Raw genomic sequence first — 27024 nt, 5'->3', positions numbered from 1 at the left:
CCAGTGGGCTCAGTGGCCAGAACAGCCTATGGAGTCTATGCCCCCTCTGTGCAGTAGAATTTCCTGCACTGATGGCAAAGTGGCCTCTATCTGTGCTTTCCATGTGGCAGCCACTGGACGCATGTGGCTATTTTTTGTTGTGCTATACAGAATCTTAGTCCCTGACCAGGGATTGAACCCATGCCCTTTGCAGTGGAAGCCCAGAGTCTTAACCACTGGATTTCCAGGGAAGTCTGCACGTGTGGCTAACCGAGCACTTGAAATGTGGCCAGTTCCACTGAGGAACTGAATTTTTTTGTTTTATTTATTTTAAAATGGACTGAAGCTGAAGGCAGAGTGTGGCTTGCCTGAGGTCACACAGCAAAGGCAGGGATTCAGCTGTGACTCAGTCACCTGACACATGATAGCAGGCTACCTTGAATTCAGGGACCAAGAAGGCTGTCCTCCCGGATCACAGGGCATAGGGCCAGATGACGTAATGGAGCCCCCAGATATTGGGGGAAGGATGGAGTTGTTCTCTGGGCCTTGGGAGGCACCCTGGAGGGAGAATCTTCCTTTGTGGGGGGCAAGGAAAGAAACATCTTTTCAGGGACTCAACATAGGAAGGACTCAATACCCAAAAATCTTTGACCTTGAGACCGCCCTGGGGGTCCAGTGGTTAGGACTCTGTGCTTCCACTGCAGGGATGTGGGTTCCATCCCTGGTGGGGGAACTAAGATCATACATGCTGCATGATGTGGCCTAAACAAAACAAACCAAACCAAAACCCCAAGTATCTCTGGCTTTTACCCCAGCTCTTGACTTACTGCAAGTGAAAACCTCATTTCTCCAACTGTCAAATGGAGCCCATATTTTTACCTACTTCTCAGGGTTTTTTTTGAGGTGTCCTTAGCTTGATTCCCATATTTGTGCTCTAAATGATAGCTAAGCTTATTGGTGATATCAACCTTGTTTTGGAGTCTATATTTGCCTCTCTTCGCATCAACAGGAGAGCCCTGGGCTCTTGCTAAGGAACACAAGACCTACCGAGATGGTGCCTCTTCCAGTGCCGCTGGCTCTGATCTCTAGCTCTTCCTCAGCAGAGAACTGAAACGAAGGGGCAGGAGGATCTGAGGGCAGAGGAAGCAGCAAAACATGGCCCACACGCAGTGAGGATGAAGAGGGAAGCGTCCATGGGCACTGGGAACTCAGTTATTTCCCTAACTTGGGGTCTAGTGACTCTCCTGTCCCTTTCCATGAAGATGGCTTGACTTTTCCTTCTTGACTGAGCATTTGTGGTGTCTACACTGTCACAGATCAACTACAGCTGCTGGCTCAGTCCTGATGTAGATCTGTCTGCACCGTCAACTTTGCAGTGTCTCTGAAGTTCCAAATGTGTGAAGCCCCCCCAAGACTCCTTTCTTTGGCTTCTCTGCACCTATTCTTGTTCCCTTCGTACATTCTTCCCTCATCTGCTTGAGCAAAATCTTATGCATTCACATCCGATCACACCACCCCTGCGCAAATCCCACTGTATTGGCCTCAGGGCCTTTGCACTTGCTGTTTCTTCTGCCTAGATCTCCAGAAGGATCACACCTCCCTTTCCTTAAGATCTTTGCTCAAATGTAACCTTCTTGGTGAGACCTTCCCTGCCCAACCTACTTAAAATGACAACTGCTTGATGTTCCTACCTCTCTCCCTGTTTCATTCTTTCCCGTAGCACTTGTCATCACTTAACACATTACACATCTTACTTATTCACATCTCTTTATTGTCTGTTCTCACTAAAATATAAAATTCTACAGGGACAAGGATTTTTTTTTTCCTGTCTCATTTATGGCCATATTCCCAGAACCTAGAACAGTGCGGGGCACACAGTAAGTGCCCAGTAAAGATAACTGAGTGATTGAAGGTAAGTATCACCCCCTCCATGAGGTAAGGTCATGGAGATTACCTTTTCCACCATACCCAGGTTATTTTTTCCTTTATATACTCATTTCCTTTCCCTGTGTTCAGAAAGCTTAAAACAGAATATAGAATTAAATTTATTGTCTTAGTTTCTTTCTCGACTGTCAGTTCCTTGAGAGCAGGGACCACAAATGCTTCATAATGTACCCCAGGAGAATGTTTGGCACACAGTAGGTGCTCAGGAAGAATAAATGAACCGATACATTGACAGTATAGCCCATGGTGGCTAGATACTGTTGGTGAGGGAGACTGTCAGGGACATGACTCTTGGCCTCATCTCCAGTATCACTTCCGTGTGGACTTCCTGTCTGCCCCTGAGCTCCATACCTTTGCAGACCGTAGCTGGTAGGCATTCTTTTCATCAATGTCCCATTCCACATGCAAGGCTTTCTTGGAACTTTTGATCTGGACGTGGAGATCCTGGACACCATCAAAGGGGACAGCCTCGCGAAAGCGGGTGAGGGCTTCGATGGCCACGACCGTGGTCTGGGCGTTGGGACAGGGTGGGTGCGTGGGTGTGTGTTGGATCAGCACCAGGGACAGCACATTGGGACCCACTCCCCCCCTCCACGGGTACCAGCACCATGGACAGCTCTGCCCCCGAAGGGCCAGTCGTGTCAGCACTTCGGCTAGCAACCCAACCCTCCACCCTCGACCCCTTCACCCCTAGTTTCCGTTTGGTCACCTGGGTGGACCGGAAGCCTCCTCCCAGCTGGCGTTTCTTCAATAGCCAGTTGGCGATGGCATGCGTTTCATTGCGCCGACCCAGCTCCAATTTCTGCATCAGTGCATAGGCCGTGGCCTCAATGGTGTACAGGGAGTCGTCTAGGTCCAGGTCATCCAAACCCACTGGCCAATGGGTTTTGTCTAGAAGATAGGCGTCCCCCTGGTCATGTAGATCTGGAACCACCTCCCCAAACCTGTCCTCTCCTTGTGTCATTGTTGTGGTTCAGCTGCCAAGTCATGTCTGGTGCTTTGCGACCCCATGCACTGCAGCACGCCAGGCTTCCCTGTCCCCCACCATCTCCTGGAGTTTGCCCAAGTTCATGTCCATTGAATCAGCGATGTCATCCCACCATCTCATCCTCTCTCATGGCTACTTTATTGAGCACCTACTTTATGTGAAAACCTTTACTGAGGAGACATATGGACACTGAACTTTTCAGAACCACTCTAGGGGACAGGGACACTATTTAGAGTTGAGGAAACTGAGGTTCAAAGGAGCTCCTCCACATCCTTCCCAGACCCACCACAAGTAAATTTATCTAACTCCACTCCTATTGACTTGGGGGATGGAGAGGATGAGATAAGGACCCTCAGCTATCGGATAGGGCAAGACCATGGGAAGCAGACCCCTCTCAATTACCTGTGTCTAATGACCTTTCTAGCCTCAAACATACCAAGCGCTTCACTTCAGGGCAATTGTATGAGCCAGCCCCTCTGCTTGGAATAACCTTTTCTTGAAGGTGAGCCTTCTCGTCTTTCATTTCAGCTGAGGGGGTCGCCTTTTCACAGAGGCCCTTCCCAGTTCTCCAGTCTATACTTCCCTCCCCTCATCATCATCGCTCCCACCCACCTTGTATGTTACTATCTCAGCACCAGTCTCAATTTGTAATTCTCTATTGACCTATTTGTCTTCTGCCAGCCTCCCCTAAAGACAGTGGCAGTTTTGAGGGGAGGGGCCACATCAGTCTTGTTCACTTTGGTTTCTCAGGGCCTGAGCTCAAGGGTTGGCACAATACATGATGAATCACACCTTGCTGGATTTGAGATCATGCAATCTCCCTCACTCTGCCTCCACGGCTATGGTGAACACACAGCTGGTTAAAAAGTGGCCCACACCCACCCTTGCTGGCAAAGCTGTCCAGGTGGTCATTGGCTTGGGGGCTCCTGATGAGGGCCAGAGCATAGGAGGTTATGGCCATGGCAAAAGCTGTCCGAATGTGGGGGAGCTTTTTCTCCAGGAAGTCACCGGCACGCTTCATGCTGTCAGCCAAACTCTAGAAAGTCAAGAGAGGAGGCTAGAGGGAGGTGATGGGGGGAAGGCGTCTGGGAGTTAGAAGACTGAGAAGGACATGATGGCAAGGGAGCATCCTGTGTGCGGGGGTTACAGCACCTTGCAGACCCTGCCCTCCTCTTTGAGTCCTACCGGTATCTTCTGGCTGCACAACTCCTTCCCCTCATTCAGGGCGATCAGGACAAGAGCTGTGAGTGATATGTCTGCTTCAGAGCCTTGGTAGCCACCCTGCAAATGCAGAACCAGACCCATGATCCCTTTACCATCTTGGAGGCACCTTCCCCAGTCTCTCCTCTCTGACCTTGAACAGCTCCTGGGTGCTCAGCTCTAGGCTGGATGATGTTGAAAGCAGGATGTGGAGACAGGGAGAGGAGGAGGAGCTATCTTGAGACTTGCCTGTGCAGGGTCTGTCTTACTAACAAAAGCTGGCAGCCATGGAGGATGCTGTGCCAAACTCTCTTAGCTAGCTCAAAACGTTCTTGCAGCAGCTCCATTTTCTTGGCAATGAACCTTAGGGTTGGAGACGTGTCTCCATTGATAGTAAATGACCCACTTAAGGTTCAAACTCTTCTCTAGTCTCCGGGGTTCCACCCTCAATCCCTGTGCTGGGTTGAATAATGTCCACCCCCGCCTCCCCCAATTCTTGTCCACCCAGAACCTTGGAATGTGATTTTATTAGGAAATAGGGTCTTTGTAGATGTAACTCGCTAAGTGAAGAACAGATTATACTGGGACTTCCCTGGTAACTCAGTGGTGAAGAATCTGCTTGCTAATGCAGGAGACAAGTGTTCGATCTCTGGTCTGGAAAGATCCCACATGCCGTGGAGCAACTAACCCCTGTGCCACAATTACTGAGCTTCTGCTCTAGAGTTCAGGAACCACAACTACCAGACCCATGTGCTGCAATTATGGAAGCCTAAGAGCTCTAGGGCCTGTGCTTTGCAACAGAAGAAGCCACGGCAATGAGAAGTCTACTCATTGCAACTAGGGAGTAGCCCCCACTCGCCACAACTAGAGAAAGTCCATGTGCAGCAGTGGAGACCCAGTGCAGCCACAAATATATAAATAAAATTTAAAACTTAAAAAAAATTTAGAAAAGAACAGGTTCTACTGCTTCCTTGGTGGCTCAGACGGTAAAGAATCTGCCTGCAATGAAAGAGACTTGGGTTCAATTTCTGGGTTGGGAAGATCCCCTGGAGGAGGAAGTGGCAACCCACTCCAGAATTCTTGCCTGGAGAATTTCATGGCAGAGGAGCCTGGTGGTCCATGGGGTCACAAAGAGTCAGACATGACTCAGCGACTAGTACAGGTTCTACTGGGTTAGGGTGGGTCCAATATCCAATAACTGGTGTGCATATAAGAAAGCACACACAGAAGGAAGAAAGGCATGTGATGTTGGATGCAGAGATTGGAGTGATGTGGCTACAAACCAAAGGATGCCAAGGATTGCCAGGAACATCTAAGCTTGAAGAGACAAAGCAAGATTCTCCCCTCCCCATCCCCACCCTCCAGAGCCTTCCAAAGGAGCATGGCCCTGCCAAAACTTTAATCTTGGACTTTAAGTCTCCAAAACTGTGACAAAATAAATATGTTTCTGTTGCTTTAAGTCACCTAGTTGGGCTGCTTTGTTCAGCCGCCTTAGGAAGCTAATACATAGCCCACAGCTCCTTCTTTCTGGAGTGGCCAGTGAAGCCTGTGAGCTCTTGGATCAGTTTGCATCCATCCTCTGCTCAGAATCTTCAGTGGCTCCCACCTTGACTCAGGGGAAAAGCTCAAGTCCTCCCTTTGGCCCAGAAGGCCCTGCGCAATCTGTTCCACCACCTCCCTCCTCTCACCTTCTCCCCCTCTCCCCTTGCTCACTCTGTTCCAGGCACACTGGCCTCCTCACTGCTCCTCAAACATGTTGGACACATTCCAGCCTCAGGACCTTTGCACATGCTGCTTCCTCTGCAAGGAACACTCTGGCCTTAGTTATCCAATGGGACTCGTTCCCTCTCCTCCCCAGGTCTGTATAAATATCAGAGTGCGTGCGCTTGGTCACTCAGCCATGTCCGACTCTTCACAACCCCATATGCTGTAGCCCACCAGGCTCCTCTGTCCATGGGATTCTCCAGGCAAGAATACTGGAGTGGGTTGCCATTTCCTCCTCCAGGGGATCTTCCCAAACCAGGGATCAAATCCACACCTCTTATGTCCGCTGCATTGGCAGGTGAATTCTCTATCACTGAACCACCTGGGAAGCCCATCATCCCCTCATGAAGCCTTCCAGAATCTCATACCTCCCACTTTAAAAGTTGTTTCTAGAGGCTGGTGTGGAGGAGTACTTGGTAGGGATGAGTGTATTGATTGGGGAAACAGGGAGGACTCAGACCCAGATAAAGGTGGGCCGGGACTGGCAACTCGTTGAAGTAGGGTTGAGGCAGGGGTGGGTCCTGGATGTACCCCACCTCCCCACATTGTAATAGAGTCCAGGGTGGTCCAGAGCAGGGGGATGTGATGCTGGGTGCTGGGCCTCAGCCCTTTCCTGTTCTCATTCTACCTGTGAACATGCCAGGGGGCTGATATCCCCTCCCCACATGCAGAGCCCTGGGGTTTTATTTGAACAGCTCAGCCAGGCAGATGGTGGGTACCTGCATAGACCACACGACCACAGGGCTCTCCTCCACAAAGTTCCCACGTGTCCGCTGTCTGTGGGTGATGATCCAGTTGGCGATGTTGCAGACGGAATCAAGACTGAGCGCCCTGATCGTCATGGTGCGGTAGGCCAAGGCATAGACCCTGAATACGTAGCTCGTGAGCCTGTTGGGAGGGAGATGGGTGGGTGATGGCTGGCAGCATTAACCAAGGCATTCTAGGACAGGGGCTTCTGCTCTGTGGAGAGGTCTATGCCAGACACCATAGCAACTTGGAACACCACTGGCCCCACAGTCTGCCTGCCCCCCCAGCCTGCCTGCCCCCCAGCCTGCCTGCCCCCCCAGCCTGCCTGCCCCAAGATCCCACAGTTGGGGTGCTCCTGGGGTCCCTGAGCCCCAGACTGGCTCCTCCCACCAGTGTCCTCATCTTTACCAGGTGCTTCCTGGGTTTCCCTTGCTGGTGTGGTAGCTGCCATCTTCACTCCGGTGGGTCAACATCTGGCTGTACCCTGGGGAAATAGGTGGATGGGAAATTTACAGGGAGAGTTGGTGTTTGGGTGTGGTCAAGGGAGGGGTCAGTTACCAGGCAGAATCTGGGGAGCAGGGTGTGGGTGAGACTTAGGGGTGCTTTGCATATTGATGGAACCTGGAGGTGGTGACTTGTCCAGGTGCAGAATGGAGGGGCCTGCAGGGCCCAGGTGTAAACGATGGTCATGGCCAAGTGTGACCATGGGATCCAGGGGACAGTTGTATATGGGAATAAACTGGAAAGTGCTGTTGGGTCCTCCAGGGAAGGGTGTGATGGGGAATTACTGCTACCAAGGGTCGTGGAAGGTAAAACTCAGGAAAGGGCATATTCTGAGGGGTCATGTCTGACTCTTCTGGGACCCCATGGACTGCAGCCTGCCAGGCTCCTCCGTCCATGGGATTCTCCAGGCAAAAATACTGGAGTGGGTTGCCATTCCCTTCCCCAGTGGATCTTCCCAACCCAGTGATGAACCAGCATCTCCTGCGTTGCAGGCAAATTCTTTACCACTGAGCCACCAGGAAACCCTGAGGGGCCACGACCTAGGTGTTTTCTCGGGGGCTGTTTCTTGGTTGTAATCTAAAGGTGTCAGTAGCAGTCAGAAGGGGTTACTCCTGGGTGCAGTCTGGAGGGGGCACCTCTCTGTCGGATTCTGAGCATTGCTACTTGGGTATTATCTGAAGGTTATCTGGAGGTTTTTAAAAATTATTTACTTGGCTGCACTGGGTCTTAGTCTCAGCACGTGGGATCTTCAGTCTTCACTGTAGGCAAGCAGGATCTTTCATCGTGGCATGAAGAATCTAGTTCCCTGACCAGGGATGGAACCCAGGCCCCTGCATCGGGAGCGCAGAGTCTTAGCCACTGGGCCTGCAGGGAAGTTCAGGTTTACTGTTAGGGCTTAACACGGGATGATAGCGTCTGGGTGTTAACCAGATGGAGCACCATCCAGAGCATGCGGATGGAGGGTTGCTGTCTGAGTGTAACCAGGGAGAGGAGGGGTGAGTGTCCAAACTAACTTGAGGGTTTCTGTCTGGGGAAGTAGAAACTTGAGTCCGGTACCTTAGACCACTTGGCCATCCTGACATGCTTGAGGGTCTCCGTCTGGGTGTAAGCAGGGTGTGTATCTCTGGTTGTTACCGGGGGGGGGGGGGGTTGGATGTAACCTGGGAGAGTGTTGTCATTCAGGTGTAACAAGGAAGACACCACCTGGGATTATTCTGGAGTTTTCTACCTGGGGGTTCCCTGGGAATGTAGCCCAGGGCATGGAACTGACTGGCTAAAGCCTGGGACAGTGTCTAAATATAACATAACCTGGGAAGTTGCTGCTTTAGGGTAAACCAGGGTGTCTGTTATGAGACGTGTAGCCTGGGAGAGGGGTCAGGGTGAAGGAATAACCTGGGGGTCAGTCATAGTTGGAGGTCACCTGGGGAACTTGGTCTTAGGCTGCCAACTGGGAGAGAAGTCAGAGTTTGAGAATTGTTTTTTTGGCTGTGCCACAGGGCATGCAGAATCTTAGTTCCCTATCCAGGGATCCAGGGCTTCCCAGGTGGGTCAGTGGTAAAGAATCTGCCTGCCAGGGCGGGAGACGCAAGAGATGCAGTTTTGAACCCCGGGTTGGGAAGACCCCCTGGAGGAGGCTGTGGCAACCCACTCAGGTATTCTCGTCTGGAGAATCCCGTGGACAGAGGAGCCTGGCAGACGATAGTCCATAGGGTTGCAAAAGAGTCGGACACCACTGAACGACTGAGCATGCACACCAGACGCACACTTGCAGTCAAGGAGCCAACCCATCCCCTGCAGGGCAAGTGTGGAGTCTTAACTACTGGTTCACCAGGGAAGCCCCCTGGGAGTCAGAATTCGGGTGCTATTGTCTGGGAGAGGCCAGTGGGGGCCTCCTTCAGCCCCAAGGGTACCTCAGCACTCTGCCTGAGAGACTCAGACACCCTCATCAAGGTCCCAGGAGGTGACCCGCTCTCACCTCTGGCAAGGTTCCTCATCACCTTCTCCCTGAGCTCCACCCCAACCTTGTTCCACTGGCCCGTGGTATCCAGGTAACGTGTCAGGATGACCACGGGTGTCAGGGAGCTCAGCGTCTGCTCGGGGCAGCCAGACGGGATCCTCAGCAGCCGCCATGCTTCACTGGGTGTCAGGGTCCCCAGGGTGGTCTCGCCCAGGATGTCACCTGTCAGGTGGGCAGAGTCTCAGCCACCAGGTCTCCCCATCGCTCTGTGCCCAGGTGGGCTCTGGAGGAGCCAGCACACCCCACCCCCACCCCAGCCCCCACAGGAGCCAGCTCGGTTTCCTAGGTACCTTGGACGCTGACAAACACGTCCGCCTCTGTGTTGGGCATCTTGTTCAAGAATTCTTGTTTTGGCACCCGCTGCATCTGGGTCTGACCTGAGCAGGCACAGCCTTGTGTGATGAGTGGGCTCTGGGACTGGGGAGGTCAGGGTGCGTAGACTTTGGGAGAAGCTCAGACTGCCCACTTAGCCGGACCCCCTCATTTCAGACCTTCCCTACACCAGAGCATGGCCCCAGGATCCCACAAGCCCCATGAAAATCCCACAAACCTTGGGGGTTCAGGAGGAAGCTTTGGGATATTTGCTCAGTCTGACCCCCTGCCTGTAGGATGCAATGAAGAAGCAGGTTAAAAACAATAGTCATAATGACATTCATAATGACAGTAAGAGGAAGTCTTGCTTAGCTATAAAGAGCAGACTCAGTCTTTCCTGGTGGTCCAATGGTTAAGACTCCTCTTGCTAATGCAGGGGACACGGGTTCAATCCCTGGTCTGGGGCAATTCCACATGCTTTGAGGCAACTAAGTCTATGGACCACAACTACTGAGCTCACTCACTGCACCCTAGAGCCAGTGCTCTGCAACAAGAGACGCCACCACAAAGAGAAGGCCATGAGCCACAAACAGAGAGTAACTCTACTTGCTGCAACTAGAGAATGCTGACAGGCAGCAACAAAGATCCAGCACAGCCAAAAACAAACTAACAAAAAAGTAAAAAAAAAAAAAAAAAAAGACCAGGGACTCTGGAGCCCAGATAACCAGGTTCAAATCCCAGCTCTTTTGCTTCCTAGCTGCACGACTTTGGACAAAACACTTCATCCCCCTGTGCCTCAGTTTTCCCATCCATAAAAGGGAGCGGATAATAACTCCTATCTTACAGAGTTGTTCTGAGGGCTCAATGAGTTAATATTTTCAAAGTGCTATATCCTAAGTGTTAAACACGTGTTTGTCAAGTACATAAAATATGATTACTGATGGGTCAGGCACTGGTTGTGTGTAATGTTCACAGCTCTCTGATCACTCATGGCTGTGAGGATTATTCTCATCCTGCAAATGAGGCTCAGAGAAGTTAAGTAAGTTGCCCAAGATCACACAGCAGACACAAGGTTTGAAGCCAAGCCTGACTCCAAAGTCCCAATGTGGGGGGCTTTGTGATTGAACTTTTAAATCATTGGCATGCCCCTCACTCCTGCCTGTTTGTTGATCTTGGAACCACCAGCCCCTCCCCTGATCACACAGCCTGGAGCCCCAAATGTAGACACCCCACTGTCTACATGGGCAGCAAGGGCTGGGGAGTGCCCATTACCTGGACCAGGAGTGTCTTCCGCACGTGGTCCTGGACCATGGAGCCTCTGGCCCTGACCTCCACATCCACTTTGCCTATTTCAAGTGGAAGGAGCACGAAGGGCACCACCTTGGAGGAGAAGGGGGGCACAGCCACTATCCGGCGGGAAGGGGCATCTGGCTTTGCTGCGCTGCATAATGACTCCTTGTGAGGGAACTCTACTCGGACCTGGGGCAGAGGGCACGGTTAGGGCATCTTGATTGCCTGAGGAGGCCCAGGACCCTAAAGTCACAGTCTCCTCCCTGCCTCCGTCCTGAGAATCCTGAGTATGTGACAATGTCGCATAGTGGTTGAGAGTAAAGACCCTGCCTGGGTTCAAACCCCTTCTGTCACTTTTTGTTGACGTGCAGTCACTAAGTGTGACCCCAGGGGCTGAAGCATTCCAGGCTTCTGTCACTTGGGTGCGGTGTAACCTCAGGAAGCAATGATCTCTCAACTGAGAATGGTCAGAGCATCCATCTCCTGGGGTTATTGTGAGGCTTAAGTGAGAAAATGTCTTAGAAGCTTTCACAAAAAGGCAGCCACTTCAGTGGCCCCTTCGATAAATGGACACACTCCATCCCTTTTCATAAAACACGCCAACAGATACGTTTGAAGGGACAGGGGGAAGGCTGGGGGCTTCACCTTGATTGACTGCTGCAAGAAATTGTACAGCACAGCTTGGATCTGGACTTGCTCATTCCTGATCACGGAGAAGGGCAACTTAAGATCCACAAAGAAGGGTTTCATAACTGTCAGCTCAAAGGGATCTGAGACGCAAAGACCTAGAACCAGGAGAGCACTCGCCGTCAAGAAAAGGCCAACTGTCCTGGGTGTGGGGGTGGGGGCTGCTCAGGGCCATTCTCCTGTTTCCTCAGCACTGGGCTTGTGGGGTCACCTTGTCCAGTCTTGATGCTGACAGCCACGAACTGCCATGTGGTGATGGAATCAGGCACGGTCACATCGGTGGTGTACTGGGAGATGCTGCAGGAAGCCCCAGGGGGTGGATGGAGGGGACATGATGAGTCTGTGCTGCCTAGACAGAGCCTCTGATCTGAAGGTCACTGTCTTGGGCTTCACATCACTATGGAGGGGTCAGTGAGTCACCCAATTAGAGACATTATCCTTAGAGGGCCATCATTTGGGATGGGAACCCACTGGGATCTTTATCGCCACCCAGGAAGGCATGGGACGATTCTGAGAGCTCAGTATCACCCCGGGAGCACTGGCCCTGAAAAAAGTACATAATATGAACAGTTGTTTTATTTACGGCAACAATCAAGTCATATTACCGACCTATAGCTGTTCTAATAGTTGTTATGTGGTAGACAATAAGATGGTTAAATTGTTATATTTTAAAGTCTTTAAGTGCATCCCTTCAGTTAGCTAACTTAGAAGCATTCCACTTGCGGAGAAGTTGAGCTACAGAGAGGTCAATACACTGGCCCAGGGTCACACAGCTCACGAGCGGCAGAGCCGGGAGTGGGATTTATGCTGCTGCTGCTGCAGCTGCTGTTTCTCTTCCTCTTTTCTTTTGGAGAGGGATGGGCAATGCCATGTTTACTTATTAAAGACGCAATCTTAGGACTTCCCTGGTAGTGCAGTGGTTAGGAATCTGCCTGCCTAAGCAGGGGACACAGGTTCGATCCCTGGTCTGGGAAGATTCCACATCCCCTGATAATGCATGGAAGGGCCAGGGACCAGAGGCCGACGTGAGAGTCATAATCCTACCCCGCTGTGGTTTTTGGCAGAGTAATGGTCTTCCAGAACCAACTTTCAGGGAACAAGCTCCGGACAGGCTCGTCCTCCAGGAAGAGGTCATCTAAGTCATCGTCTTCATCCGCTGCAGGGGGCAGATGCAAGGCAGGGTCTCCTCTGCACGTCTCCCATGATCCACCAGGCCTTTCAGTGGGGTCCTCCCACTCCAACCCTCCATCGCACTCCATACCCTTCAGTGGAGCCCTCCCAACCCTGTGCCTCCTGCCATGGCCCCCTCACTTGTCCCCAGAAGCAGCTGCTCCTCTCTGGCCTCCCGAGTCAGGGTCTCAGACAGCTGGCAGCAGCTCAGGAAGGCAGCGATGCAGACTGGTCCATAGCGGACATGCGGGATCCTCTCCTCACACGACAGTCCCACTGGGTTCTCCCGGAGCCCAGCCTCACAGCACTTCTGCTCCAGCTCTGTCTTGAACTTGTTCACTGCAGGCCAGAGTTAGAGGGACAGAGGGGGAGCTGGGAGGGACCTGAAGAAGCAGGGACCCATCCACCTAAGCACCATGACACTCGACCTCTGTTTAGCCGCATCTCTGGCAATGCTGTCCCTAGAGCTTTGCCTCTATCTTTCCCCTGAAGCTTCACATTGAACCCTTCCCTTGTGATGTGTTCTAATGAGGAAATTGAGCACAGAGAGATCAGTTCACTGGCCCAGGGTCACACAGCTCAGAAGCACTCCTCTTCCTCCTTCCTTTTGGATGGGGATTGGCAATGCCATGTTTATTTATTAAAGATGCAATTGTGGAACTCCCCTCGTGGTGCAGTGACGAGGGATCTGCCCATCAACGCAGGGGACACAGGTTTGATCCCTGATCTGGGAGGATTTCACACGCCACAGGGCAACTACGACCAGGGACCACAACTACGACCAGGCACCACAACTACGAGGCCTGTGCCCTAGAGCTCGTGCTCCGCAACAAGAGAAGCCACCTCAGTGAGAAGCCTGCGCACGGCAACTAGAGCATGGCCCCTGCTCTCTGCAACGAGAGAAAGCTGCCTGCAGTAACGAAGACCCAGCACAACCAAAATTAAATAAATAAGCCTTAAAAAGATGCAATTTTGACACTTGGTTCTATTGTGTATTTTTAAAAAATGAAAACACAAAACTTGCTGTAGGGCATGATGCCAAGTTGAAAGGCTTCTAAATTATCCAACTGAAGGAATGCACGTAACGATTAAAATATTACAGCAGTTTAAAAATCTCGCCATCTACCATCTAACATGATAGAATATCTATAGTTAAGTAATATGATGGATTGTTATCATAAATATAACAACAGTTTCTAATATGTACTTTTCCATGAAGGTTAGCAGAATTTTTGATATTGAAATTCGATAGCGTTTTACCTAAATTTTTATTAGGCTTCACTTATTTCCCCCTTATTTAGACCCATAAAGTAGCACTGCTCAAAGAGACTGAAAAGTCTAATATTCATAGAATCCATCTTCTAAAAACACCCAGTCTTACCTCCTATCTTCCTTCAGCTCTAGACTTCTCGATCCTGTCCACACCCTGGTCTTCGTCTACATGTTATCCTTCTCCCCTTTCAGTATCACAGACTCTAGACATCTAAAAACTACATTTCCCAACTCCCTTGCTGCTAGGGTTCTGGATGGAACAAGATTCTGCCACCTAGAAACTCTTGCGGGGGCTTTCCTGGTGGTTCAGATGGTAAAAGATCTGCCTGCAATGCCAGAGACCCGGATTTGATCTCTGAGTCGGGAAGATCCCCTGGAGAAGGTAGTGGCTACTCACTCCAGTATTCTTGCTTGGAGAATTCCATTTCACTTTTACTTTTCAGACGCTCTTGTATAGGATTTGGAAAGCGGAAGAGAGGTGGAGACCGTTTTCCCTACCATCAGTGGTAGTTGATAGGTGGGCTAACATCTGTTTCTGTAGCAGGCATAATTCTGTGTTTCATTATTGACCCATCAGCTTCCCAAGGGATATTGACAGCAATTTCCTGAGATTTTGTTTCGCAAGATCTCCAGTGGCGTGACGTTGAGTCCCAGCAAACACCCTTCCCACTTCCATTCCCAAAGCTCAGCTAATGAATTTCAAAGCTTCCATCATTAACTAACTTCCATCATTAACTAACTTCCATCATTAACTCACTCCTCTCCTCACTGGAGTATCTAGAGTGGTTTCAGTTTTCTGTTCTAAGCCCTGGTAGGGCAATGGCACCCCACTCCAGTACTCTTGCCTGGAAACTCCCATGGATGGAGGAGCCTGGTAGGCTGCAGCCCATGGGGTCGCGAAGAGTCTGATACAACTGAGCGACTTCACTTTCACTTTTCACTTTCATGCATTGGAGAAGGAAATGGCAACCCAATCCAGTATTCTTGCCTGAAGAATCTCAGGGACAGAGGAGCCTGGTAGGCTGCCATCTATGGGGTCGCACAGAGTCGGACACAACTGAAGCAACTTAGCAGCAGCAGCAGGGAACCAAGCTTTAGTACTAACCTGCTTTCCTCTTGGTCTCCAACCTCTTCAAGGAGCGGAGGCGGCGATGGCTGGGAGAGGGGCTTGGGGGGCAGTGCCAGTCTGGGAGTCAGAGGGAAGAATGAGAGGACAAGTCAAGATCATTATCCACATTCTTGATACTTACTGGGTGCTTACTGCCTACCCAGTGCTTTATATGCATCACCTCATTTTATCTCATGGCCTCTTCATATTCAAGTTTTGACACCTAAAAGCTGTGCAATCTTCAGCAAGTCACTTAACCTCTCTGGGTTTTAATTTCTTCAGCTGCGTAAAATGGAATAATCACAGTTCTATCTGTGAGATCATGCATATAAAAGTACTTAGTGCAGGCTCCATCTTGCAGTAAATAGAAATCATTATTGTTTTTACTATTTATAGCTGAAAGAAGATATGCCTAGTTGTCCCCCATATATCCATTCTCCCCTGTGGTTTGTAGTAATTAAGCCTCCATCTTTAACGTATCACTCAGAAATGAATACTACATTTCCCAGCCTCCCTTGCGTCTAGATGGGCCGTGTGACTGAATTTTGGCCAATAAGATGAGAGAGAAGTGTCTTCTCAAGTCCCTTTGTCCTGGTGCCTGGAAGGAGGTCCTGATTAGCCTCCATCTTGGGATACAACAGAGCAATAAGCTTGAAGGAGCCTGAGTCCCAGAATAATCTCTGGCCTGTTGCTGCTGCTGCTGCTGCTAAGTCGCTTCAGTCGTGTCCGACTCTGCGCAACCCCAGAGACGGCAGCCCGTCAGGCTCCCTGGGATTCTCCAGGCAAGAACACTGGAGTGGGTTGCCATTTCCTTCTCCAAGGCATGAAAGTGAAAAGTGAAAGTGAAGTCGCTCAGTCGTGTCCGACTCTTAGTGACCCCATGGACTGCAGCCCACCAGGCTCCTCCATCCCTGGGAATTTCCAGGCAAGAGTACTGGAGTGGGGTGCCATTGCCTTCTCCACTCTGGCCTGTTACTGAGCAAGAAATAAACGTCTCCCTTGTTTAAGATAATGTTAATTTGTATCTCTGATAAACATGGCTAAAGTTGCATCTTAATTAGCACACAGTGAGTTACTTCTATTACTATGTATATTTTATGGTCAGATAAATTGAGAATCAGAGAGGAAATATGACTGACCTACGGTAAGCAGCAGCGTCCTGGATTTTAGCTCATCTGCCCACGTGCCTAACCACTGGACAGCACTTTCCCTGCCTCTGCCCTCCTCCTGTCCCCGATCTGTACCTGTGCTCGCCAAAGTGTCCATCCCTGTACTCATCTTCATGTCCAATCCAGCATCCTTGAACACGGCAAGTCTGTCTTTCCCACTGCCTGCTGTGCAGCCAACGTCATGTTCCTCTACCGTATCCCAGATCTGAGGGTCAAGAGAGGACCCTGGATTTGGAGCTTGTATTACCCCCCCAGGGAAGGTGCGATGGTACACTGTAATTGCTGGTTCAAATAATAATTTTCACACCATCATCAATTTATTGAGCTCTTACCACCTGCCAACTTCTCTGCTGTCCCCAGGCTCCTTGAATCTTTGCAATCACCAATATTACCCATTTAGTAGGTGAAGAAACTGAGGCTCCAGCTAGAATCTCCAGGAAATCTTTTGGCTCGAAGCCCACATGCTCTTACCTTCTTCTGTGTGAACTTGTGCTTGCTGTTCAGGATGTGGACAGCCTTGTCCACAGCTACTAGCCCCACTGTGGCCTCTGCATCACCTGTAATCTTCAATGCCACCCGGCTGCTGGGTTGTATAGGCTGGACGTATGCTTCATGCTTCAAGCCAATCTTCAGCTAAGCAAGGAAAAAGAGAGATGTGAGAAAAAGAGGCTCATAGGTCACCAAGGGGCTTCCTGAGGTCCACTTTCAAGCCTATGCTCCCTTCAGCTCTGATGGTGCATCTGGGAACCCCACCAGGCCAGTCTCAACTCTGCACACTTACTTGCATCTTCTTCACCTCCGAGGTTGAGTTTTTAATGCCACATCACTTCCTCTTCCTCTCCCTTGCCCCCAGACTGAGAGCCCTTGACTTTGTACAGACTATCTCCCAAGAATTATGATGGTGGTGTACAACTGTAAGGAGTTAGGCTCACCTTCTCCTGGCATTTGTCATTCACATCAATCAAAATGGAATCAGCCACCAGTTCAGGGTCCTGTCCTGTCCCCTTGGGCAGTAAATAAAAGGCCAGAATGCGGAAGGAGGGCAGCATCTTGGAAGTCACATCAATAATGGTGGATGCTAAGACACTCCCATGAGTTTTTACTTCTTTGGCGTGCACAATCTGACCCTTACTCAAGACCTTGGAGATAAGGGAGAGTAAGGATGAGAAGGACAGGACCAGCCCTTCCCCAAGGTTATCCCAGCCCACAAAGGAGGCCCATAGTCCCTTTGCTTCAGCCCATGTGGGATGGTCCATCCCACATGGTTCCCACCAACTCAGCTTGCCAGGATTGTACCAGAGAAAGAATTCCTTAGTGCAAGTCCTGGTCCCAGCCCCTCACCAGGATGGTAAAGCGAGTGATCTTTTTATTGACAGAAGAATCTCGAAGATTCGTGTTGAGGCTCAGCTGGAGGTTGCTGCCAACTTCTGTGCTCAATGTCTTCACTTCAATGTGCAGGAAGTTCCCTGACTCATCTTGAGTTGAGTAAGGCCGCGCTGTCATACTGGCTGAAGCCTGCTCCTCTGGCTGGATTGGTGCTTCAGTTTTCACCTCAGGAGAGTGATGGACAAGTAAACCCCCCAATAACACCTCCAGCTTACAAAACCCCAGCCCCACCATCCCTGCCCCGTAAGTGTGGTACCCAGATAGTGAGCTCCTTCAGACTGGCATCTGTGTTGATGACCAGAGTAGCCTCACCGCTTAGTGTGGTTTGTGCTTTCTCATCCCTGCAGCTGACGAGGACTTTGGAGGCTGGGGACCCATCGGGATTTGAGACGAAGACCTGGAGTGGAATCTGGTGTGAGATCAAGGACAGGCCTGAGAGTGGCCTTAGGTAAGAGGTGGGAACTGTGAAGGCAGTCTGGATAAGACTGCTTTGCACAGCTGTACAAGTTGTGCACTGAACAACACCAGGAGCACCGCTCATTAGTGCCAATGAATGGTGCCGCTTAGAGTTTTGCAGAGTAAAGCCAGATGTGGCAGCCCTGGGGTTTGGTGTGCCAGGTGGGTAGCGGTGGGGGGAATTGAGGGAGAAAAGCATAGGAGGAGACATGCAGGGCTTGGGGAAGACTTGGAGTAGGATTGTCACCAGCTTTTATAATGCCCACCAGACATCTCAAAATCATCCCTAAAGAACGTATGCAAAAATAGCACACTTTCTGTGCAAATGCAGTCTCAAGATAAACGTCTAAGCACCACCTTCCAGGCTGACTGTGGTCTGTAACCATCCCCCCTCCATCTTTGGAGAAATTCTGGAGCCATCTCTGTGCTTTGATGGGATTTGAGTTGCGACTTGAGGGAACCCTGGAATAGGTCTGGAGACATGATGGACCCAACTCTCAGACAGATGAATTCTGGGAGGCAGGTGAATCCAGTGTGGGATTTTGTCTCCTGGGAAGGTCTGTTTCAGGGAGGGGGGCCCTGAGTCCCTCAGTGGAGTAAACCCAGACTCTGACCCTAAAGCGGAATGGCATCCCCGGCTTGAAATACTGGGGTGTCTTGATGAACTTGATGTTGTACGGGCTCCGAACAATCTTCACCCCACAGATCTCGGCCTGGACCTTCTCACCCCCTGGAGAGGCAAGGGGACCATGAGATCTGCAGCAGATGTTAAGTTTCTTGGGGAAGACACAGGGCCGCTGGTACGGAAGGCACCACTTGGTGAAGGCAAGATAAGATGGTAACACAAGTCCGACTCCTCCCAGTCCTTCTGGCATTTCCCAATTTCTCTGCTAAGGAGCTGGCCTGAGGTCACATGGGTGGAGTGCCTGGGTTGGGAAAGGACACAGGGTCGTGAGCTTAGCCAGGGGCCCAGGTGAGGATGGCACCTGAGAAGACAGTGACGTTGACGAAGATTGAGGCCCCAATGAAGTCCTCTTCTGAGCCTTGGAAGGCAGCCATCAGTGCGTCCTTCTGGAGGGAGATGTGGCCATGGCCTTGAGCGATCTGCTCTCAGGGTAGGAGAGAGGAGAGGAAACGGTTTCTTGGGAAGTGCGGGATGGTCAAAGGAAGGGAGGTGGGAGAGGGGGAAAGAGGGGAGAGGAGGTGGGGGAGGAGAGACAGCAGAGGAGTAAGCCTCAGTCACCTCCACCCTCTGCAGGGAGCTTTGGATGGGGATCCGACGGGAGTCCTGCTTCACCCCGAAGATGGCCAGAGCATGTCCATCCACTGGCTTGTTGAATATATACCTGGAGGATGGATAGCCATCTCACTAGCTCTGAAGCACTCTCACAACCTCACGTGTCTGCAGACATGACCTCATGTGTCTGCCTGCAGACATGACCTCACGTGTCTGCCTGCAGACATGACCTCACGTGTCTGCCTGCAGACATGACCTCATGTGTCTGCAGACACAGCCTGTAGGACCTCATGGAGCTGGAGGAAAGGCTGTAACACTTGGGAAGGGCAGAGGGGGCCCCTGGTGACTAAGATGATTCCATTACTGACCAACACAAGCCTGGGAGGTGACAAAAGAATCCCATGAAGCCTTGTTGGGTTGCAGATGTGGCCTATGCAACCTCCCAGGATGGCAGAGGTAGGCTGCACAGCCATATGGAGCCACAGGGAAGTCTGAACACCCCTGGGGCGGCAAAGGCAGTCTGTGAAGCCTCATCAGGCAGTCTACGTGACCTGTGTGGGATGATAGAGTTGAAGAAGTGGTCTGCATAATGTCAAGAAGTGACAGACACGGCCACTACAACCCTGTGCAGACAGCATGGCCTGTACAGCCTTATAGAGCTGTGGAGCTGGTCTGTAAAATTCCAAAAGGCAGTGAATGTGCCATTTGCAGCTTTGTTGAGCTTCAGAGATGACCTGGACAATCTCAGGAGATGGCAAAGTTGCCTATGCGACCTCATGGATCTTTAGAGATGGTCCGAACCGTGAGATATGGTGTAACTTCGTTATGAAGACAAGGTGGCTTGTGCAACCCTGGAGACCTAGGGGATGATGTGCACGACCTCACAGGACAAGAATGTCTCATGGGTGGCAGAGAGTGTCTCTCTTATACCCTAAGAGCTACAGAAGGGCTCATTTCTCTGCCCATTCAGCTTCTTGGGCTCCCTGGTATTCTGGCCAGGCTAGGGGTAAAGGAACTCACCGGGCCTGGATATTCACACCCAGAACCTCATCCCTGAGGTAGAAGAAAGTCTTGGTGGGTGTCAGCTGGACCTCAAAAGATGGGAGCACTGGGTGGAGTAAAGAGAGTTACTTACCCTCAGCGTTTCACTGTGCCTGCCCTACTCTCATCCCTTCCCTGCCCCACTTGCTCCTTCCTCGATGATTCTGGCAGCTCTGGTGGGCTGGACACACGGTCCTGTTCACCAGCCCCCAACTCAGGCCCTGGCACGTGGAACATGCAGCACGAGACCTTCCTTGCATTTCCAGCTCCACTCCTTGTGGGGACCCACCTTGTCCTCCCCGGCACGCCCTTCTCACCGTACTCCTTCACTTCAAAGCCTGTCTTGAACTTCTGCTTGGGAGCAGTTTGGTAACTGGCTTCAATGGTCCAGGTCCCAATGCTGAGGCACAAAGTTAGGAGAGTTGGAGCCTGAGAAGGAAGACCTGCCCCCACTCCATCTCTAGAGCCCCTGGCAGGGTACCTGATACGCTCTGGGAGGGTGAAGGAATTTATGTAGACACCATTATCGGGCAGGAGATCCTTGCTGATCACAGCAATCCCCTCCGGGTTCTGCAGGAATAGAGAGCAGGTGGTTCATGCCCCAGCCTTCCAGCATATGATAGAACCTGGGATCCACTGTCCCCTCAGGAGAGGTCACCTTGATGTCCAGAGTGAAAGTCCTTGGCACAGGATCCATCCTGTGGTTCACGGTGTACACCCGGTATTGAACTGGAGGAGGGAAGACTCTGAGCGTGGGCTAGGGTTTGGAGAGGGGCTGGGTATCGTTATGAGGATCTTGGGCGGTGAGGGAGGGGGGCCTTGGACAGAAGGACCCTTTGGGAGGTGGAACTTGGGTCCCAGGGGGGCTGTACCTGATTGCTCAGGAGTGTAGATGGTCTTGTCCGTCTGGATGAAGATGTATCCAGCGTGGGGAGCCACCAACACCAGCTTCTCCATGGATGAGGAGACTGAGGTGGGCGACCAGGCTGCCTTGATGATGACATACTGCGTCCCGGGTTTTGGGGGGTAGACCAGGTCCTCGGGAATCTGGGGAGAGATGCCCACACTCCTTAGGGTCTGCTGGGGTCTCCATCCTTGCGGGCAAAGCCCTGGACCAGGTGTTGGAGAAGCAATTGAGTGGGAGCTCTCGGGCTCTGCCGTTGGGGGGAAGGTTCCCGCGTGCACCGCCCAGGTTGCTGCCAAGCTAGGGCATTCAGGCCGGATGCAATCCCGTTTAGGCTGTTTCCCGAGTCACCAGCAGAGGGCGCCTTTTATTCTTTCAAATCTCAAGCTACGATTTATTGTATTTTAGTTTTAACTTTTTATTTTGTGTTGGGGTATAGCCGATTAACAATGTTGTGATAGTTTCAGGTGAACGGTGAAGGGACTCAGCCATACATGTACATGTATCCATTCTCCCTCAAACTCCGCTCCCATAAACTCTCCTCCCATGCAGGCTGCCACATAACATCGAACAGAGCTCCCAGGAGCTTGTTGGTTACCCGTTTTAATACAGCAGTGTGTACATGTCCATCCCAAACTCCCTAACTATCCCTCCCCCACATCCTTCCCCCCTGGCAAGAATAAGTTCGTTCTTTAATACTGTGAGTCTCTTTCTGTTTTGTAAGTTGATTGGTATTATTTCTTTTTAGATTTGCACAGAGGTGTCACGTGGGCTAATCAAGGCCTCTCTTGGAGCCCAGACTTAGGGGACTTTGAATTTCTAAATGGATAAAGCATGCCACCCGGTATAGAACGGATGAACAACAAGGCCCTCCTGTAGAGCACGGGGAACTCTATTCCAAATCCTGAGATAAACCATAATAGAATAGAATACGAAAAAGAATGTACGAAAGTGGAAGTCACTCAGTTGTGTCTGACTCTTTGTGGCCCCATGAACTGTGTAGCCTGCCAGCCTCCTCTGTCCGTGGAATTCTTCAGGCAACCATTCCCTTCTCCAGGGGATCTTCCCAACCCAAGGATCAAACCCAGGTCTCCTGCCTTGCAGGTGGATTCTTTACCATCTGAGCCACCAGGGAAACCCAAGAATACTGGAGTGGATAGACTATCGCTTCTCCAGTGGATCTTTCCGACCCGGGGATCAAACCGGGGAAAGGAATCAAAGCCTGCATTGCAGGCTGATTCTTTACCAACTGAGCTGAGGCCTAATAAGAAAGATCTTAAAATCTTTTTCTGCTTCCCAAACCACCATGCTGCATCTCCCTTCCAGGTTTTGCTCAGACTGTTCACCCTGAAACAAAGCCATCTTCTCCTTCCCACCTTTAACCGTTCACTTGATTACTCTGAGATTTTCTGAAAAGAAGAAGTGTTAGTCGCTCAGTTGTGTGTGACTCTTTATGACCCTATGGACTATAGCCTGCCAGGCTCCTCTATGCATGGAATTCTCCAGGCAAGGATACTGGAGTGGGTAGCCATTCCCTTCTCCAGGGGATCTTCGCGACCCAGGGGTAGAATCCCAGTCTCCTGCACTGCTGCTGGGTACTTTACCATTGAGCCACCAGGGAAGACTATTGCTGTAGAGCAGTAATTAACATTGTAAACCAACTATACTTCAATAAGTTAAAAAATAGGACATAAGAGGAGCAGCAGGTATATCCAGCCCACTCATCTTGGCCTGTCACCCACCGTCACTGAGGCCTGGTCCATAAAGTGGTTTTCCTGTGAGAGAACGAGCTTTCTCCTGGCCACCAGAGTATTCTTCCTGGGGAAATCCCACACGCTGAGATTCACCTCAAGGGGATGGCTGAGGGGCTCACTGGAGTCAGAATGAGCCTCCACATGGATGGTCTCTGGGCTGCCGATCCGCAGGACCCGGGGGGTCACCAGGATGTACCTGCCAGTGAACATACACGGGGGCATGGGGGGATTCAAGTTGGGGAAGCGACGGACTGGGGTCAAATGCAAGGAATCATGCCAGCGGCAGGGTCCCCTCAGTTCTGACTCACAGCGGCTCAGCCTGGGCGACCGGGATCCCCAGGAGGAGAAGAAGCAACCCCAGGGCCCAGGGCACATCCATGGCGGTGGGTGGAAGATGCTTGTCCTCTTGTCCACCTCAGCGCTGGTCTGTTTGCCTTGGCTTGTCCTGGTTGAGTTAATGTCTAAACTAACAAGGGGAGTAACTTCCCATAAATCCAGTGAAAGATGAGGGGGCTGCTCCGCCCTTCGCAAGCAGCGCTCTGCAGGGTCGGGGGTGGGGAAAGTTGCACCTGGACTACTCCAGCCCCACCCCCACCTTGGGGGCCAGAGTGTGCGGAGGGCTGGGTTTCCCATCAGCCACTGGGTCTCATCCTGAAGCCCTCTCCTCCCACAGCAGGGAGGAGGTCAGCTCCCAGGCCAGGTGACCACTGGGCACAGCACACACTCGGGACATAGTTGGGATTGGGAGGTAGGGGTAGGAGGAGACAGGATGTCCCCACCTCTGCCCTTGTGAAATTGGCAAGAATTTCTGGGGTAGCTGCTTTAACAAGGGCAATGCAGGCATTATGTTTTTATTTCCCAATCGCAGGTGTGATCAACCGTATGAGGCATTTAGCTATCTGGCTCTGGGACCCACTGTAGTGGAAGGTTCTGGAAAATGCACAGGTCAAATCCTCTTACTGGGCTTCTGAGCGACTGAGCAACTTTCACTCAGCATGAACCTCATGGCTTTTCTCCTTCCTTGCAGGAGACGATTGTGTGTGTTAGTCTCTGAGTCGTGTCCGACTCTGCGCGACCCCCATGGACTGTAGCCTACCAGTGTCCTCCGTTCATGGGATTCTCCAGGCAAGAATACTGGAGCGGGTTGCCATTCCCTTCTCCAGGGGATCTTCCTGACCCAAGGATTAAACCCGGGTCTCAAGTACTGCAGGCAGATTCTTTACCATCTGAGCTATCGGGGAAGCAGGAGACAGTTACACTTGGTAAATCGCCCACTGTCCATTATTCCAAAATTACACCAGTCTCTCTGGGTTCTTTTTCCAGACGGCAAATTATACGCTATTATAGTGAAAGTGAAAGTGTTGGTCCCTCAGTCGTGTCTGACTCTTTGTGGCCCTTGGACTGTAGCCCACCAGGTTCTTCTGTCCATGAAATTCTCCAGAATACTGGACTGGGGTGCCATTAAACCATGGAGGGAAACACGTCCTGATTGAAGCATTCTTGGAAGAAGGCTTTCTCTGACCTGAAATCATTCTCACTGGCTGTCTAATATGCTCTATTTGGACTTTGCTGGTGGAACGGTGGATAAGTAAGAATCGCCTGCAAATACAGGGGACACAGGTTTGAACCCTGGTCCTGGAAGATTCTCCATGTCACGGAGCAACAAAGCCTGCGAGCCGCAACTCCTGAGCCTGGGATCCTCAAGTACTGAAGCCCGCACACCCTAGAGCCTGTGCTCTGCAACAAGAGACGTTACTGCAATGAGAAGCCCATGCACCACACCTGAAGAGCAGCCCCCACACGCTGCAACTAGAGAAAGCCCGCCTGCAGCAGTGAAGACCCAATGCAACCAAAGATAAATAAAAAGAGGTCTCCTCCTTCGATGAGGCCAACACTGCTAGCTTGGGGAATCTTGCCTAGGAGGAACCCAGACCTCCCCAAACAATGATAATATGCATTTATGCTGCAAAGATTCACCTACAAGCTTGGCCCTGCTTAGCATGCTGGGGACACAGCAGTGACCATAATAGAAAAAGTCTCTGCTTTCATGGAGTGGATACTTTTCTGAGAACTTATTTTCTCCTTGGATTTCATAGCTTCCCATGACCTTGGTTCTCTGTGTACCCACTTTGCGGATTCTAGCTTTGTAGAGAGCTGGGAAACTGAGTGTGTCAGACACAAAGAAGGTAGTCATTTATTCCTCAGGCACTTATTGTGCACCTACTACGTGCCAGATGTACACTCGCTGAAGTCTCAGAGTCATGCGGAAGTAAGAATTACCACCCATTGTATGGACGAGGAAACCGAGGCCCAGAGATGGTGGGCAATTTCCCTACATCAGGCCCGTGAGCCCTGCGGGTTGGTTAACGCCCTTACCTTAAGTCTATGGTAAACAGTCTCTTATGAAACAAAGAATCAACAGAATGGAATTACGGCCTGGATTAGGGATGCAGGTGAGACCTAATTTAGAAAGTTCTAGAACACTGGTGTCCATTTGGGGTGGCATGTTCTACCGCTGTCCCAGGATTTCAGGGAACCTCTGTTGGTCTTGTTCAGCTCTCCCTTGGCTGGGGTGAGCTCTCCCACTTCACATCTTCATCCCTACACCAGGTGTTCACATCCCCCCCACCCATCCCAGGGGCCCCCACATGTCCAGGATGGGGGATACCCAATGGTGAGCGGCTGCAGAGACTTGTATAATCTCATCTTTCTCTCCAGTCTGGGCTCCTTCCTCCATGCCAATGCATCTGTCTCCTGAGTGGGAATCTTTGCCAGGTAGGTGCCTCCAAGCCTCTCTTCAGCACACTCGGGCCTGCAGCAGTCTCTTGAGTTTCTATCAGTATGTTGATTTGGAAGTGGGTCCAGGAAAGAAAAACTGCCTTAGGGCGCCAGTGAGCAGCAGAGGAGGCAGGAAGCACTTAGACTACTCGGGTGGGGATCCTTTGAGATATAACCTTGCCATCCAATGAACTAATGCATGGGGGTAAGAATGGGTGCTGACTGAATGAGTGATGACAAGAGTTCATATCTCATCCGCCTGACCCCTCCATCCTACCCCAATCCAGGTCCCCCAAAAGAAAAATGGTAAGTGTTCGCTCAGTAATTGAAATAAATTGGAACATCTACTGCATGCGCAGCCTTGCTGTAGGTGCTGGGGACACAGCAGTGAACAGAATGGAAACCACGGCCCTCCTGGAGTGGATATTTCCCAGAGCCACATTCACCTGGACTCTTGGAATCCTCTCAGCAATCTGAAGATCCATCATTGGCCCATTTTGCACATGAAAAAAACTCAGAGTGAAGTCTCCTGCCCTAAACTGTACTGCTAGGAAACTGAAGCACAGAGAGGTTAAGTGACTCACTCAGGGTCACACAGCAAGTTAAGAGATGGAACTGCACCTCGAAATCTGGACTTAAGAGGGAGCCCAAATCAGCAGATGCAAACAACTATATATATATCAATAAAATGGATAAACAATGAGGTCCTGTTGTATAGCATAGGGAACTACAGTCAATATACTGCGATAAATCATAATGGAGAGGGCTTGCCTGTTGGTCCATTCTTAAGACTGTGCTTTCCAGTTCAGGGGGTTTGGGTTCTATTCCCGGTCGAGGAGAAGGGAAAGGCTTACCCACTCCAGTATTCTGGCCAGTCCATGGAGCGGCACAGAGTCGGACACGACTGAGTGACTTTAATTTTCTTTCCCTTTCCTGGTCCAGGAGCTAAGATCTCACATGCCTGGGGGCCAAAATCCAACAAAACAGCAATATTGTAACATATTCAATAAAGGCTTAGAAATAGTGAAAAAGAATATGAGAAAGAATATACTTATATATATATATTAAAGTGAAAGTGTTAGTCTCTCGGTGGTGCCCGACTCTTGGCGACCCCGTGGACTGTAGCCCGCCAGGCTCCTCTGTCCATGGGATTCTCCCGGCAAGAATACTGGAGGGGGTTGTCATTTCCTCCCCCAGGGGATCTTCCCGACCGAGGGATGGAACCCGGGTCTCCAGCATTACAGGCAGCTTCTCTACCATCTGAGCCACCAGAGAAGCCTGTGGCTCAATCACCTTGCTATACACCAGAAACTAACA

General features: G+C 51.0%; 1 protein-coding gene across 6 annotated transcripts in view; it reads right to left on the bottom strand.

Annotated features, from left to right (window-relative positions):
• The window catches only part of LOC138440913 (complement C3-like), a 29891-nt gene extending 6331 nt beyond the window's left edge, over window positions 1-23560 (bottom strand). For 2 of the 6 annotated variants that reach the window (XR_011257174.1, XM_069591006.1), the window contains exons 1-31: window positions 23238-23543; window positions 22918-23125; window positions 21144-21318; window positions 20930-21000; window positions 20753-20841; window positions 20589-20671; window positions 20251-20338; window positions 19237-19339; window positions 18980-19097; window positions 18608-18723; window positions 17794-17934; window positions 17493-17702; window positions 17084-17290; window positions 16623-16784; window positions 16227-16356; window positions 14980-15060; window positions 12744-12941; window positions 12477-12588; window positions 11644-11729; window positions 11391-11530; window positions 10728-10934; window positions 9694-9745; window positions 9434-9520; window positions 9102-9305; window positions 7031-7106; window positions 6595-6763; window positions 4097-4192; window positions 3794-3947; window positions 2633-2814; window positions 2275-2433; window positions 1027-1086 (exon numbers count right to left, since the gene is read on the bottom strand). Coding sequence is in view for 5 of the 6 variants with exons in the window: in XM_069591006.1 (XP_069447107.1) it covers window positions 1027-1086; window positions 2275-2433; window positions 2633-2814; window positions 3794-3947; window positions 4097-4192; window positions 6595-6763; window positions 7031-7106; window positions 9102-9305; window positions 9434-9520; window positions 9694-9745; window positions 10728-10934; window positions 11391-11530; window positions 11644-11729; window positions 12477-12588; window positions 12744-12941; window positions 14980-15060; window positions 16227-16356; window positions 16623-16784; window positions 17084-17290; window positions 17493-17702; window positions 17794-17934; window positions 18608-18723; window positions 18980-19097; window positions 19237-19339; window positions 20251-20338; window positions 20589-20671; window positions 20753-20841; window positions 20930-21000; window positions 21144-21318; window positions 22918-23125; window positions 23238-23308 (4035 nt within the window). In the remaining variant the exon portion in view is untranslated. Of the gene's footprint in view, window positions 1-1026; window positions 1087-2274; window positions 2434-2632; window positions 2815-3793; window positions 3948-4096; window positions 4193-6594; window positions 6764-7030; window positions 7107-9101; window positions 9306-9433; window positions 9521-9693; window positions 9746-10727; window positions 10935-11390; window positions 11531-11643; window positions 11730-12476; window positions 12589-12743; window positions 12942-14979; window positions 15061-16226; window positions 16357-16622; window positions 16785-17083; window positions 17291-17492; window positions 17703-17793; window positions 17935-18607; window positions 18724-18979; window positions 19098-19236; window positions 19340-20250; window positions 20339-20588; window positions 20672-20752; window positions 20842-20929; window positions 21029-21143; window positions 21319-22917; window positions 23126-23237 lie in introns of all 6 variants that reach the window. The other 4 variants (XM_069591002.1, XM_069591004.1, XM_069591003.1 and 1 more) reach the window with 4 other exon arrangements.
• Window positions 23561-27024: the final 3464 nt, after the last annotated feature.

Source organism: Ovis canadensis, chromosome 5 (assembly GCF_042477335.2).
Source record: "Ovis canadensis isolate MfBH-ARS-UI-01 breed Bighorn chromosome 5, ARS-UI_OviCan_v2, whole genome shotgun sequence".
Taxonomy (NCBI): domain Eukaryota; kingdom Metazoa; phylum Chordata; class Mammalia; order Artiodactyla; family Bovidae; genus Ovis; species Ovis canadensis.
This window is presented reverse-complemented; position numbering and strand designations above follow the sequence as displayed.